Source organism: Benincasa hispida, unplaced genomic scaffold (genome assembly GCF_027475165.1).
Source record: "Benincasa hispida cultivar pf3 unplaced genomic scaffold, pf3_genome.v1.1 HicScf1507, whole genome shotgun sequence".
NCBI classification, from domain to species: Eukaryota; Viridiplantae; Streptophyta; class Magnoliopsida; order Cucurbitales; family Cucurbitaceae; genus Benincasa; species Benincasa hispida.
Window position 1 is genome coordinate 8209 of NW_028325862.1, and position 14939 is coordinate 23147.

Genomic DNA, 14939 nt, shown 5'->3' on the forward strand with positions numbered 1-14939 from the left:
GATTTTTTTTAATCAAGTAACAACTCAATTTAGTTAAATTTAATAAATGTTTTAACTTTTGTAATTATTTATTTTATTTTGTATTTTGAAGAGTTACTATATAAATAACAACTAGTTTCTTCATTTGTAGCAACTCATTCCAAATTGAATATCTCTCATTTCTTTCTCTTTTTTTTTTTTGTTCTTGAGTTGAGTTGAGAGTAAACATCAAAGAGTTCTGTTAGATCAAAGTAGTTCAAGATTGCAATTCTACCAGAGTTAGTTGTTGTATCCTACTGAGATGATCGTTGTAGGTTGCTTGCAGCTCGTGCAAAGCGAATAATTGCTTTAGGGCAACACTTAACAGAAGCGTGTCTTGACTATGTTTCGAGTCTCCAACGATTTTGAAGTTTTTTCAAGTCTTTTGGTTATTTACATGAAGTATATTGTCTCTAGTAATTGAAGTATAATGGGTTTGTTAGTGTATTTGGTTCATATATAACAGTGATGGACTCATTATGATTGCAACCCAAGAAAGGTGGTATTGGGTTGGGAGAGGCACTCTGAAAACGTAAGATGGGAAGAAAGTCATAGTCAAAGTTAAAGGGAAAAAAAGCCTGCTCTGCTGCGAAAGGCAATCTCGAAGCCTCGCTTTTGTACCGATATATAATTTCCCCAAAATTGTCGCCCAGCCGATGGAATTTGTAACAGAAGCCTCTCTTCCCTCCCTAGATTTTCCCCCTCCCCCTCTCTCTCCCGCTAACTTCTCTCTCTCTTTTTCTCTTTGATACCTTTGTCCATCTCGTTTCCGGTGCTGTTTCCGGCCGCCTTTAGCTTCTGAGAGGCTGTCCTCAGGTGGGTCTCCATGGGTTTCATCTTATGTGAGTTCTTCTTATCGTCATTTAGCAATTCTGATTCTCTTGGCACTCAATGCAATGCAACTTCATTTGCTGCATTTATTAGGAATTTAATGAATCCCCTATTTTGTAGAATTTTGTCGTGCTTCGCTAGGGCTGTGTAGAACAATAGCGCATTCGATGGCATTCGTAATTAATGACCAGGAATCTGATTGTTTTATCAAGGACGTAAGCATGCTAGTTACATTTTAATTGTTAGTTTCACCGTTATATTACAATTGTTCGTTAATTCCAAATTACTTGAAATTACCAATTTGGAGATTATTGGATGGTAGCACTACCTTGGATCTTTAAGATTGTTCAATTGTGTGATTTGATCCTAGAGTCCAGTGTGTTTTTTCCCTGACTTGGTGTTTCTTTTATTCTGAATATTCTGGTTAATCTCTGCCTCCATCTTTGACTCTTCCGTCTCTGTAAATGGAAAGGCCTTAAGAGGTGAAGACAGGGGATTCCAACTGCCCTGTCCTGCTCCATTGTCCATCCTATTTATGAAGTATAATTTATATTTAAAAAGAAATGGCGAGTGAAAGATATATTCGTTTACTAGAGAAGAGTACAGAAAGGTTAGAGCAAGCCTACCATCTAGCCCTAATTACTAAAAGCTATCTAACTGACTTTTGTATCACATAGTGCAGGGTCAAATAATTGCAGTTATAGGCCTTTTATCATTTCTTGTCATCTTTTCGTATTTTCTTAACATATCGCTTGTTTGGGTTCAAGTTGAATCGAGATCTGTTGCTGATTGGTTGATCTCATATTTATGCAGTTATATTAGGTGGCCATTGGTTTCTGAAGCATTATTTTGAAGAACTTTTAGTGGAGGAATAGCTCATGAATTTTTCTGTCTCATGATTGGGTTGAGAGTTAATTCTTTCAGTTTTTTATTTCTCTGAAAGCTAGTTAACCCAGCAAACAGAGATGAGCGTAGTAGGTTTTGATATTGGAAATGAAAATTGTGTTATTGCTGTGTCGAGGCAACGTGGTATCGATGTTGTGCTGAATGAGGAATCACAACGAGAAACCCCTGCAGTGATATGCTTTGGGGAAAAGCAGCGGTTTTTGGGTTCTGCAGGTGCTGCTTCTGCAACAATGAACCCAAGATCCACAATATCTCAGGTAAAGAGATTGATTGGACGTAACTTCAGTGAGCCAGATGTTCAAAAGGATCTCAAAATATTTCCTTTTAAAACATCTGAAGCCCTTGATGGCAGCATTTTGGTTCACGTGAAATACTTGGGGGAGACTCATACATTTACTCCAGTTCAGATCATGGCAATGCTCCTTGCACATTTGAAAGATGTAGCTGAGAAAAATTTGGGAGCACCATTTTCAGATTGTGTTATTGGTATTCCATCATATTTTACTGATTTGCAGAGACGTTTATATTGGAATGCTGCTGCAATTGCTGGTTTAAAGCCTCTGAGACTCATGCATGACTGTACTGCAACAGCACTTAGCTATGGAATTTATAAAACAGATTTCTCAAATACGGGTCCAATATATGTTGCATTTGTTGATATTGGTCATTGTGATACCCAGGTCTCTATTGTATCATTTGAGCCTGGACATATGAGGATCATGTCACATACCTATGATAGAGATTTAGGAGGTAGAGACTTTGATGATGTTCTATTCAGCCACTTTGTTGCAGAATTTAAGAAGAATTATGATATAGATGTAAATTCAAATGTCAAGGCTTCTATCAGATTGCGGGCAGCTTGTGAGAAGCTAAAGAAAGTTTTGAGTGCAAATTTGGAGGCACCTCTTAATATTGAATGCCTGATGGACGAGAAAGACGTTAAGGGATTTATCAAAAGAGAAGAATTTGAAAAGCTTGCTTCTAGTCTATTGGAGAGGATTTGCATTCCCTGTACCAGAGCATTAGCTGATGCAGGATTAGGTGTAGAAAAAATCCACTCTGTTGAGCTTGTTGGATCAGGGTCAAGGATCCCTGCGATAACTAGGTTATTGACTTCTGTATTTAAAAAAGAACCCAGTCGCAAACTTAATGCTAGTGAATGTGTAGCTCGTGGTTGTGCTCTACAGTGCGCCATGCTTAGTCCAGTTTTCCGGGTCAGAGAATATGAGGTGTGTACTTTCCCTGAGGTTTTATTACTTGCATTAGCTAGGCATTTATGGAGAGTTGAGAAAAGATTATATTTCTAGCATGAACTTGAAGCTTTCCTCGCACAATGACTGGACAAAACACAAAACTTCCGTGGTTCTGCTTTTTTCCCCTTTTTTCAAGCTTCCTTTTAAGGGTATCTGGATGTAACGTACTTAAACAAAGAAGGCTTCTTGAATCCTACTCTTTTTACCAGCATTAACCCATCCATGAGTTAGTTGACCTGAAGAGTAACTGTCCAATTATTTTCCTGTAAAAAGGTTGAAATATGATATTTCATGTTCTTGTGTATCATGATTTAGGTGATTTTTCAATATGTAATTATGTGTTTTCCTGATCTACTTTCTTGACATGTTTCTTTTTTTGGGGTTATTAGTTGCATGATTGCTAAATGGTATATTGACGTAATGTAGGTTCAGGATTCATCCCCCTTCTCCATTGGCTTCTCATCAGATGCAGGCCCAATTAGCTTAGGCTTAAATAATGTACTATTTCCCAAAGGCCAGCACATTCCAAGTACTAAAGTTCTATCATTCCAGCGCAACAGTTTATTCCACTTAGAAGCAGTCTATACTAATCTTGACGAACTACCTCCTGGCATGTCTTCAAAAATTGGTTGCTTTACAGTATGTTCAGTTTAATCTTTTTTAATTATTGTTTTTATTGTTATTGAAGTATTTGTTCTTCCGGTGCTGGAAGGCTTTTAAACTGCCCCAGTGTTCAGAAACTACTCTAGAGAGTGTTGACCTGTTTCTGCTTCTTTTTCTAATTTCTATTTATGATGGATTGGAATTGATTCTTAAATGTTGAGTCATTTGAGATGCAGATTGGTCCTGTCCAAGGTTCAAGCAACTCTAATTCAAGGGTTAAAGTCAGAGTTCAATTAAATATGAACGGCATTGTTAATGTTGAATCAACTACAGTAAGTAATATTTCCGTCAGACTTTCCACTATTTAAGGGTAATTTCTCTGTATTTATATGAATTGTGAATTTAGTTTGTAGAGGATAATGTAGATGAACAAATACCAAGGAGAGATGCTGCTCACTCAAACACAGAAAAAATGGAGACCGAGTTTGTTGATTCTTCCCATTCTGAGGTATTGAAGATAATCCCTTTCAGCACTCAAGAATCATATATATATATTTTTAAAATATATCTTCCGCTTTTGGAAATGCCTATATATATATATATTCTTTTGATAGGAGAAATGCCTATACTATCTAGAAAACCTCATCCTATGTTTCTTATCTCCCAACTTTTTCGCTTCCTGGAAAATTGTCTCTATCTTTTTGTTTGTACGTCACAGAGATTTGGTGTCTTTAAAGATATTGAATTATTGCATTTCTTCAGTCTGATGTTTCAAGAAAAGCTAGGAGCACAAGGAGGATTGACATACCAGTTAGTGAACATATATATGGTGGAATGACCAAGGCTGAGCTCTCAGAAGCCCAAGAAAGAGAACTCCAACTGGCCCAACAGGATAAAAATATGGAACAGGCCAAAAATAAGAAGAATGCTTTGGAGTCATATGTCTATGAGATGAGGAATAAGGTAAATATTATATTTTCCTGAGGCTTAAAGGATTTTCAATCTCCATTTTCTGATACGAATAGTGCATTTTGATTTGAGTGATGCGAAAAAGTTACTTAAAGCAAACTTTACATCTATATGCTTGGTTTAGTTTCGACCGATGTGTGAACCAAACATATAACTCAATCATGTAATGCTACTGCTAAATTCTTTTGACTACTTAGGGGGCGGTTATATGAATTTCAGTAGCTACCACACCACTTTTTAGATCAAATTATTGATTTTCATCACGCGAGCATGAGGCATTAGTTTCAATGGAAGTTTAAGTTGTGTGATTTCAGATCCATAAACTTTTCCCCTTAGATAAGGCTGACTTTTTAAGGAGGCGTTTGGTGTGTAAGTTTTGAATCCTAAGCTTAGGAATGTTAAGCTTAAACTGAGGAGTTTAGGTAGCTTGGGTTTAACAAATTGTGTTTTGGAATGCATGTTTAGAAAGCTTGGGAACAGACTGTTGATTTAGAAATCTTAAGTTTATGAAATATTCATTATATTTAATCAGTGGTTTGATCTTAGGTTAGCTTAAATTTGTCATCTTAATTATCTCGTAATAGTTAAGTTTAAAATAAAATATTTTTCATATTTTTCAAATATAACTAAATTCAAATTTAAAATTGTGTTTCTTATTATTGCTATTTTTTTAAAGAATTGACTAACTTAAATATGTAAAAACTGACAAATTTAAACAAAGTTCATTGGTTAGCTTTTTTAGAATGACTAATCGAAATTTAAATATTATTTTTATTACTAATTTTAGTTTATTATTTTGTAGTTCAAAATCAACTCAATTTCCACTACTTTTTCAAATAATTTAAAGAAAGATTTGTTTTTGTCAATTTTAAAATCGAGATTTGACTAAAATTAGATATTTATATTACTAAATGTTCATGATATCTTGAGGTAGACTTCTATTCTCATGCATACTGATCACTAACCTGAATCTTTACAGAAATCTAATGTTGCAGTTTGAATATTATTTATTATCATAAAAATAATGATGATTCTAGAAGTGGTTTTTTAATAGCTTTTCAACACATATCGGAGTTTCGCTAGTGATCAAGAGCGAGAAGGCATTTCTTCAAGCCTCCAGCAAACAGAGGAGTGGCTTTATGAGGATGGAGACGATGAGACAGAGAGTGCTTATTCTTCTAAGTTAGACGACCTTAAGAAGGTTGTTGCTATTTCTGTTGTATGATACAAAGTTGTATAACATTCTCTGAACCAGAGGTTTGCCAATTCAAGTTCTCTTCTCTTTCCTTACTAGTCTTCCACTGTTCTCAGTTGGTGGATCCTATAATTAACCGATACGAAGATGAAGAAGCTAGAGCACAAGCTAAAGCGCATCTGTTAAAGCGTATTTCTGATTATAGGAACTCTGGGGATTCACTTTCACCTCAAGCTCGAGCATTGGTAAATGGCTAATAACCTCTACTATTATGAGTCATAGTTGGGTTTGTTTGAATTCTCTCAAACTCTTCACTTTCTCCAGATCCTTGAGGAGTGCGACAGAGCAGAGCAGTGGCTAACAGAGAAAAACCAACAACAAGAGTTGTTACCAAAAAACACTGACCCTCTACTATGGTCAAGTGAGATCAGAACTCGGGAAGAGGATTTCGACAAGTATGATGCTTCTCTGTTTGATTTGTTGGAAATTTAAGAAGTTTCTGTAAGATTAGACACTTACTGTAGAGAAGTTCTCCTGACCTTGTTTTCATAGTAGTAGACTATTAACCTGGTGAACTAATCTTAATGGTCATTTAGGACACTAAGTTTAAGCTACGTTCTTTCTGGTTATGCCAACGTGTTATAAATAGATTAGAACCAGAAAAACCGTGACTTAACTCAGTTCTATATTTATTTTCAAAAAGCATGCTTGGTATCTGCACCCTTTTATTTATGATCCAGTGGCTTACTACCATTTGCTTAAACATTGAACTTCATTCCAGGACATGCCAGAGGATCTTGGGACCTGTGTCTTCCCATACACATTCAGGAGATTCCAAGGAAACAAACCATCACAATTCTTCCGATAACCACCATTCTTAAAATTCAGCATTGGTTCTTCTCAAGATTAATCAAAGATTTTGATTATTATTCTTCTGACAAAAGTGGATGATATCTCTTGCCACTGTTTCAAGTGTCCAGAATGAAGAGTAGTACAACTGCAGGTGATGACAGATAACCAATCAGCTCATGTTTTTTCTTTTTTGTTTTGGTCTCACATTCACTTCAAACCTTCATGAGTGTTGTATCATTCTAATGAGGGCTATCTCTCAGTTTTGCAACAATTTGAAGGCAACCCTTATTGAATTATTGCCTTTCCATTCTTTGTCTGTTTTCAGATGTTGATTTTGTAAAACTCATCATATCTGACACATATATATATACAGTCCATGGTTATCATGAATCACACAGGAAAAAGGATGATTTTAGCTTCATCAAGCCATTAACGTTTGATCCATTGCTTAAGACTTACATTTCCCTCGGATTCAAATGTGTTTTGGTATGTGGGCAAGTCCTGCATTAGTTTCTAAACATGTGAGCATTTTTTGTAGGACACCGAACACGAAACCTAAGTTGTAATCTAGATTTTCTACTTGCATGTATGTTTTTCTATCGATGTCAATTCGAGTGTAGTTTAGTGGATAAAATACTTATGGTTATTTAAGGGTAGGTAGTTCAATTTTTCGACTTTCTAATTGTTGAATTCAATGAAAAAAAGGGAGCATAGTTCAACAATAGTTGCTGATTATGATCTTAAAGTTTGATGGTAAAAAATATGTGACCAGAATAAGCTCTGAATACGGATAGAAAAAAAAAAAAAAAAGAACAAGTGGTGATCGTGTTGTTACACATGAGAAAAGTATAAGAGAACTTGATATAAACCATCAAGGACATTGAATTATTTGTCGTACTAGAAAAAAGATATCAAATTATTGTTCATATTTTATTTACTTTTTGTTGTTTTCTAAAATTTTATCTTTTTTTTTTTCTATGATATATTTGTTGGGTTTTGTATCCCAAAACTCGTGGTTTGTAATTTTGTAAATAATTTATTTATCAATAAAATAATTGTTATTTATCTTTTAGAATAATGTAATTTGAACTCAACAAACGAAAATAGAAGGTTATTCAATGAAACATGAATAGTATGTGCTTGACATATAAGTGGATCATATTGAAGTAATAATATAAAATGGATCATATTTAAGTAATAATCTAAAGAGTATAGTATATAGATAAGGTTGAGTGTCTTATTCTGATAATACTATGGATACAATCTACTTTGTAAAGGTTATAAGTGATGTAATCCAAATCGTTCATGTGGAGATATGCAAGTGAGATATCCTATACAAAGAGTTTGTAATTAATCTTTCTTTTTAACATTGTTGACTGAAAAAAAAAAAAAAAGCAATATTTCACCATTGACTGAAAAGCTCTCAAATCTAAAGTTTTACCGAGAAGATTTTCTCTTCAAAATGAACCCTCTCTTCTTTCAACAAGGTTCTCCCAACCAATTTTTGCCAAAGATATAATGGGGAAGATCAAGTGGAGGTGTTCAACTTGTAGAGAAGGAGATTTCAATTCATTGTGAAGACTTGGAGAATACTGAAGTTCTTCAAAGGTAATATTTTTTTTACCCAAGTCTATACCTAGCTTAGTTTAATTTTATAGCATGTTGATGTACGTACACTTTTTTGCAAAGTTAATTTTAAAGTAAAATTGAAGAAAAAGCAATCACTCACTTCCACTGCGAGATTTGATCCCCTCGATATTAAAAAATATTTTTCTAATTTTCATATGACTGATGATGTGACATTAGGGTTTCTATACTATCTAATTTTGGCATTAGGTCATTTTTGTGAGTTTTTTATGATGACCAAAATTTGACCTTTGTACTTCTCCCATGTTTAGCCAAGAGCATGAGTTTTGCAATTTAGAGTCTTGCATGCTAGGAATATTCAAGTATGATTTGTCATCCTATCTTGTGAAGTACAAATCTTAGATTAAAGAATTTGTTCTTTAATTTCAAAACAATTCTCGCCTAACCTGATCCTTAGAGTTAAAATAAAAAAGATTTGAAGGTTTTAATAATCGATAATTATATGTTCTTATAGTCCCAACATAATAATTTCAATTTTCTATGGTTTTCATATAATTTGGTCTTGTAGCATTCTTTTATCATCACTTCTAACTTTTATTTTATTTTATTTTATTTTATTTTTTGTTAATAATGAATGCTTGTAAGAACTTTGATCCGTGAGACTATGATAAAATTTTAAATTTTAAGTAAAGAGTAATTATGTTTACTAAGGACATATTTAGTAGGCAATTTATATTATATTTTATGTATGCAGATTCACTAAGTTTAGGAATATTTAAATTTAGTTTTTAAATTTGTTTTCAAATTCTATGATCTACACAATGCAAATTTTAAAAACTATCGACTTTGAAACATGATCCATATTTTGAATTTGAAATATGTATTATATAATATACTAATATAATAATTATACAAAATTTTGACATAAACCAAGTTCATAAATGAATTAATAATATAATTAAAGGAATAACTTAATAATAGTTTATATTCAACTTATTGAGTGAGTAACTATAATTAGTTTTATGGTTTATAAATACGTTATCAACATACATTTTGAACAATTATTTGAAATAAAAATTTATTTTTGAATCTGCAATAAAACACACATCTAAAAATATGAAATACAACTCTATTTTCATTGAATCACTTGTTTTTCAAATTAATATTTTCAGATTGCCTACCAAAACCTACGTAGGTCAAGTTCTATGCAGTAACAACAATTAAATTCATATCACATTATTTAATATTAGGTTAAATTTCGATGGGCCTATATTGTTTTAAAAGTTCAAAATTAGTAGATAGATGGAGCTTAGTGACTTGGTTTAATTTCATAAATGGTCTCTACACAATCTTTTGTATCAATCAAAAGCCAACTTATTTGTTATTATTATTATTATTTGCAAAGATAATGGATTACTAAAAAGAGAGGGACTTTAGTTGAGGCCAAGATAAAAACAAAACACTACGGAAAAAAACAGGATAACGAATAAAGACAAAAACACACGCACACACACAAAACTCAAGGAAAAAGGTTCCTAGGAGAAAACTCTCATTGCTTCCCCCCGACTAGAGAAGTTCACGGTCACTAAAATAACATATAAAAATCTCAGATTGAGCATCTAAATTAATTGCCTAGGGATTATTGAAAGTGGCACCATGAGCACACATATTACACTCGCGCAAAACATGGTAAAGAATAGAACACTAAGCAACTCTCAAAACCTTACGCCTTAACCTATTCCTTTTATTAAATTGGAATCCAGTGAGCTCTATATCCCAATGCGATATCGTATGGAAACACCTTCCCAAAAAAAAAGCATATCTCCCTAGATAGCCTTACTAAAAGCACATTAAAAGAACAAATGATCCCTAAACTAATTCCACTAGTACAAATAACACAGTCACTAGAGATATCAAAACATCACCATCTAACATGATCACATATCTCTAAATGACTCCAAATAACGAGTCATTAAATGAAAGAATTTCTAGGTATATTCCCTCTAAAACAAAGGAGGCTAGCCCATGGTATCTTAATATGCCTAGGATAAAATGACTTTGATGCATTAGTAACTAAAAACATACCAAAACAACAAGGGAGCCAAGTTACACAATCCTCCCAACCAACCTTAACTATAATCAATTGTACCTGAATGGGAAGGTCAACTAGCTCCCTAGAGTTAGAAAGATAGTTCCAAGTCCCATTAGAGCACAAAAAATCACCCACATTTGCACGAAGGGAACTATTTGCATTGATAACTGCAGTACTAAGCTATTGAAGGATGGAGACCTTTTTTGACCCAGGATCACACTAAACCTTTTCTAAGCCACAATAACTTTTTGATAATAGTAACATTCCAATAAGGAATATGACGTATGGTAAGACCACCCTGACAACACAGAAGGCAAACATCCAATCAAGCAACCTTAACCCCCTCCTTTCCTCCCCCACCACTTTTTCCACATTCCTTTTCCAAAGAAAGGAGCTAAGCAAATGATCAAATTTATGAGTAACTTGAGTAGGAAAAACGAACACACTAGTCCAATAGACTTGAAAACTTTGCAAAATTGACTGAATAAGCTACAACCAACCAATATAACATAGATCCCTAGTAGACTAGCTCTTCACATGAGTAGTAAGTCTTTCCAATAGAGGAAAACAACCTGCATAGAATAGTCATTCATAAATAAAAGGAAAGCTAAGATAACAAATAGGGAGAGAAGCCAATCAGAATCTTAGGAATGTTGAAATCCCTGCCTCACCAAGAGACATACCAACACAAAACATTGAACGCTTAGCACCATTGGCAACAAGACTAGACAACACTTAGAACCTTCTTAAAATAGTCTTCACAAAAGCAAAACAACTGCAGTCCCCAACTAGATCATCAAATCATCAACAAAATTGTAAACCCTCGAAATTTCAATTTGAGTAAATTAGGTTAGAACTTGGATAATAAACATGTTTGAAGCGGGATAAAAGAGGAGGAAAATCCCTTAAGTGTTGAAACTAGATTTTAAGGGCTAAAACATAAATTGTAGGTAAGTGGAATAAAGAGGACAAAAATCTTGCAAGTGTGGGAACCATGCGTTGATGCCATGTGTTGGGTGAGGACTTGGAAAACAATGACTTGTTCATTGTGCGGTTAGGCGTTGACCTTGTCATTAGGGGAGTTAAGTTGTTGGTTAAGGGTGGAACAGGAAGGCGTGGAGGTTAGTGGATGCATGAGGTATACGACCAAGGTTCTTTGAGGTTATGTGGCCGAGCCCTTGCCAAGAACTAGAAATGGTAGGATGTGTGGGAGTCAAGTGATTTAAGGTTAGTTGAATGCATGGGTGGGCCTAGGCAAGTTCCTTGCGTTGAAGTCATGTGATGGCTAAGACATCTTGAGGTTGGGAAAGCCTCATGGACGCATGCAACAAGGATGACCTAGGCGAGAATACATGGCATTGGTTTGGGCTGGCATGCGATGGCCTAAGTGTGGACAATGAGCGCATGAGGGGGATGCGTTAGCCAAAGAGGGTATATGATAACTTGCAGAAATACAAGTTATTTATGCTGCCTTATCTAGATATTGCGGCCAAAAGAGAAGGAATATGCATCGATTGTATGAAAAGTAGCTCAAAATTACAATAATTATGAATTATCGAAATTACACCCACTAACATGTCAAGATGGTAGAAGATATTTTTACTCTGTTTTGGAGGAAACCAAGTCACCGCTTGCGATCAAGGTTCAACGAGAAATGAACAACGCATCTCTGTCACATTGCGCCCGTCAATCAACAATGAGGAGACGATTAACACAATGATGGCACAATGCGACAGTTGATCCCGAGCTGAATTTCAACCGCATGCGGTAATAAAAACAAACCGCATGCGAGCAACCGATCGAAAGATGTAGCTGAGCAACGTAAACACGGAGGATTGCGACACGTGTACAACTAATCTTTGTGAAGATTTGACGGTCTGATTGCATAACAGAAGGAATATTTATTCCTCCATCTTCGGAATTTCCATAACAAGAAGTGGGGTCCACAAGCCAAGAGTCAAAGCTTTTTCACCTATAAATACCCCTATAGAATTTAGAGAAGATATATTGGATACGGGTATATTTGATACGAGGGCTAATTAATGCTGAATTATTGAGAGAAAAGGCTGAGCTGAGTACTGATCGGAAGAAATCCAGGAAGAGAAGAGACAAGGCCGAGAGGTGAGTCTCAGTACAAATCTGCCAGATCCCCGCCGTGAAGCTCTGTGCTTAGATCCCTACTACCGGTTGAGCAAGCCTGAGAGGGAAGCTCATCCATTCGTTCACTTCATCCACGCTGGCAAGCAAATCTCCATCCAGATCAACGATAAGACGTTGGTGCTTATTTGTATTTGTTTCTAACTCTATTTCATCAAGTGTATTTCATCTTCTTAATCTCTTCATTCATAAATCATGTATCAGACGCTTAATAGTTTTATTGAATGTCTCAATCACTTTCATTACCACTTCTCTGTCTACTTCCGTTCCTCCATTAATCGATTTCTCCATGAAGTTTTCTTAATACCTTGGTAATTAATATGGATTAAACGAGTAACTTAATCTGTGCTAAAGAGATAAATGCGTTTAGCTAAGGCAAGCTAGACGACATCTTCACCTGTGAGAGCAGAAGTGAAGATGTCATTCTAATCTGTCGAGAGAAGGTTAGAAGAATGCGTTAACTGAAGCGAGTAGTATTTCCAGAGATGGAAGCAACCTTGTGTTCATTACGTTCATCCCTGTTTCACCACAGAGATGTGGGAACGTGGCCGATCACCGAGAGGTGTACAACAAGGGAAAAGCGGAACAGTACTTATAACTTTAACGCAATTAAGGAACTTGCACTATTTATATTAGTTATCTTTTTTGTTTCTGCTTCGTACATAAGACTTGTCACCGTATTACATGATCTTTGCATAATCTTCACAGTCAGCCTTGACCTCAGTATCTTGTATCATGAAACTCGTATCTTGTATCATCTTAGCTTAGATTTACTTTATCGCAATTTACTTTAACGCAATTTATGTATTATCGCATTTTTACCGCTTTCTTTACTTCATCGCATGTTTAATTACTTGTACACAAAATCTTTATTAATTTGAAAAACCCCTGGTCGCATATATCACAAGCACTCTCGCAATCTCTGCTCACCAGCTTGGGCCAAGTTCATATCTCAATCGGTAGGTGGCACGCCTTGCCATAGACAAGCTTAAAAAGGCATTGTTCCAATAGGTGTTTTGAATGTGGTCCTGTACACCCAAAGAGCATCTTTAAGGTGCGTGCTCCAATCTTTCCTAGTTGGGTTCATCATCTTTTCTAGGATATTTTTGACCTCTCGATTTGATATTTTAGCTTGTTTGTTCATCTGAGGGTGATACAAAGTGGCAACACAATGATGTACTCCACCTCATGAGTGCCTCGATGGTCCGGTTGCAAAAATGAGTACCCTTGTCACTGATTATAGCACAAGGTATACCAAATCTAGAAAAAAAAAAAATTAGCTCTTAAGAAACCTGTAACCACAACAACATTGTTAGTCCTGGTGGGGATTTCTTCGACCCACTTCGAAACATAGTCAACTGCTAAAAGAATGTATAAGTAGCCAAATGAAGAAGGAAAAGAGCCCATGGAATCCATACCCCATACATAAAAAATCTTACATACAAGAATAGAATTTAATGGAATCTCATTCCTCCTAGACAAAGATCCTGATCTCTAATACCTCTTACGAGATTTATAAAATTCAAAGCAGTCGGTGAACAAAGAATTCCAAATCAACCCACTATCGAATTTCATCCTAGCAATTCTTCTAGGACTAAAATGCCCTCCACAAGCCATCTCATGACAAAAGGTGAACACTGATTCAAACTCTTCATTTGGGACACACCTCCTAATGATTTGGATAGAAAAAATCTTCCAAAGGTATGGTGGTTCCCAAACAAAGCATTTTGAATCACTTTTCAATTTGGCCCTTCTAGAACTAGGCATATCGTAAGGGAACTTACCTGTTACTAGGAAATTAACCATGTCTGCGTACCATGGAGTGGGTGTGTCGATATGGAATAGGAACTCATCTAGAAAGTCCTAACGTAGGGGTATAGGTCTTCTTCTTGTACCATCTTGCTCAAATCGTCAACTACCAAGTTTTTTGCTCCCTTTCTATCTTTGATGGTCAAATTGAACTCTTGGAGAAGGAGCTTCCAACAAACCAATTAGGGTTTTGACTCCTTCTTGGTCATTAGGAACTTGAGAGCAGCGTGGTCAATAAAGATAGTGACAATAAATCCAAAGGATGTAAGAACGAAATTTATCTAAAGCAAAAACAATGGCCAAAAATTCTTTTTTAGTTGTGGTGTAATTAATTTGGTTGGGGTTTAGGGTCCTTAATGCATAGCATATGACGTGGCTCTTCTTGTCGACCCTTTATCCTAGCACCGCTCCAACAGTTCGATTGCTAGAATCGCACATGATCTCGAAGGGCACATCCCACCTTGGAGGTTGAAAAATTGGGGTAGTGGTCAGCTTCTCCTTGAAAGTGTCGAAAGCCTTTTGACATTTTTTGTCAAACTCAAAGGGAACATCCTTCTGCAATTTTGTGTTTAACTTCGTCCACCCTGGCACAAAACTCCTATCTAGGGTTCATAAGTATCTTTTGATTCAAACTTCTTCCAAATATGGATTTGGAGCACATTTCGAC

General features: G+C 35.4%; 1 protein-coding gene across 5 annotated transcripts; it reads left to right on the forward strand.

Moving 5' to 3' along the window:
* The first annotated feature begins 534 nt into the window (after nucleotides 1-534).
* On the forward strand, nucleotides 535-7017 carry LOC150031041 (heat shock 70 kDa protein 16-like). Of its 5 annotated transcripts, none has more exons than XM_090309343.1 (11): nucleotides 545-860; nucleotides 970-1064; nucleotides 1663-2984; nucleotides 3435-3647; nucleotides 3848-3943; nucleotides 4018-4119; nucleotides 4374-4574; nucleotides 5635-5781; nucleotides 5892-6020; nucleotides 6100-6230; nucleotides 6557-7017. In XM_090309343.1, exons 3-11 carry the CDS (start codon nucleotides 1815-1817, stop codon nucleotides 6654-6656), a joined length of 2289 nt encoding a protein of 762 aa, XP_090165469.1. In that variant the 5' UTR covers nucleotides 545-860; nucleotides 970-1064; nucleotides 1663-1814; the 3' UTR covers nucleotides 6657-7017. The 5 variants fall into 5 exon arrangements, with proteins under 5 accessions (XP_038898991.1, XP_090165469.1, XP_038898990.1 ...); XM_039043062.2 differs by having other exon boundaries at nucleotides 545-834; XM_039043058.2 differs by lacking the exon at nucleotides 970-1064.
* The last annotated feature ends 7922 nt before the right edge of the window (nucleotides 7018-14939 follow it).

Bases quoted from the DNA above. Each gene is read 5' to 3' on its own strand.
- LOC150031041 (XM_090309343.1), top strand. From the start codon at position 1,815: ATGAGCGTAGTAGGTTTTGATATTGGAAATGAAAATTGTGTTATTGCT. The intron at 3,648-3,847 runs GTATGTTCAGTT...TTTGAGATGCAG, and splicing joins CAAAAATTGGTTGCTTTACA to ATTGGTCCTGTCCAAGGTTC. The intron at 3,944-4,017 runs GTAAGTAATATT...TTGTGAATTTAG, and splicing joins TTAATGTTGAATCAACTACA to TTTGTAGAGGATAATGTAGA.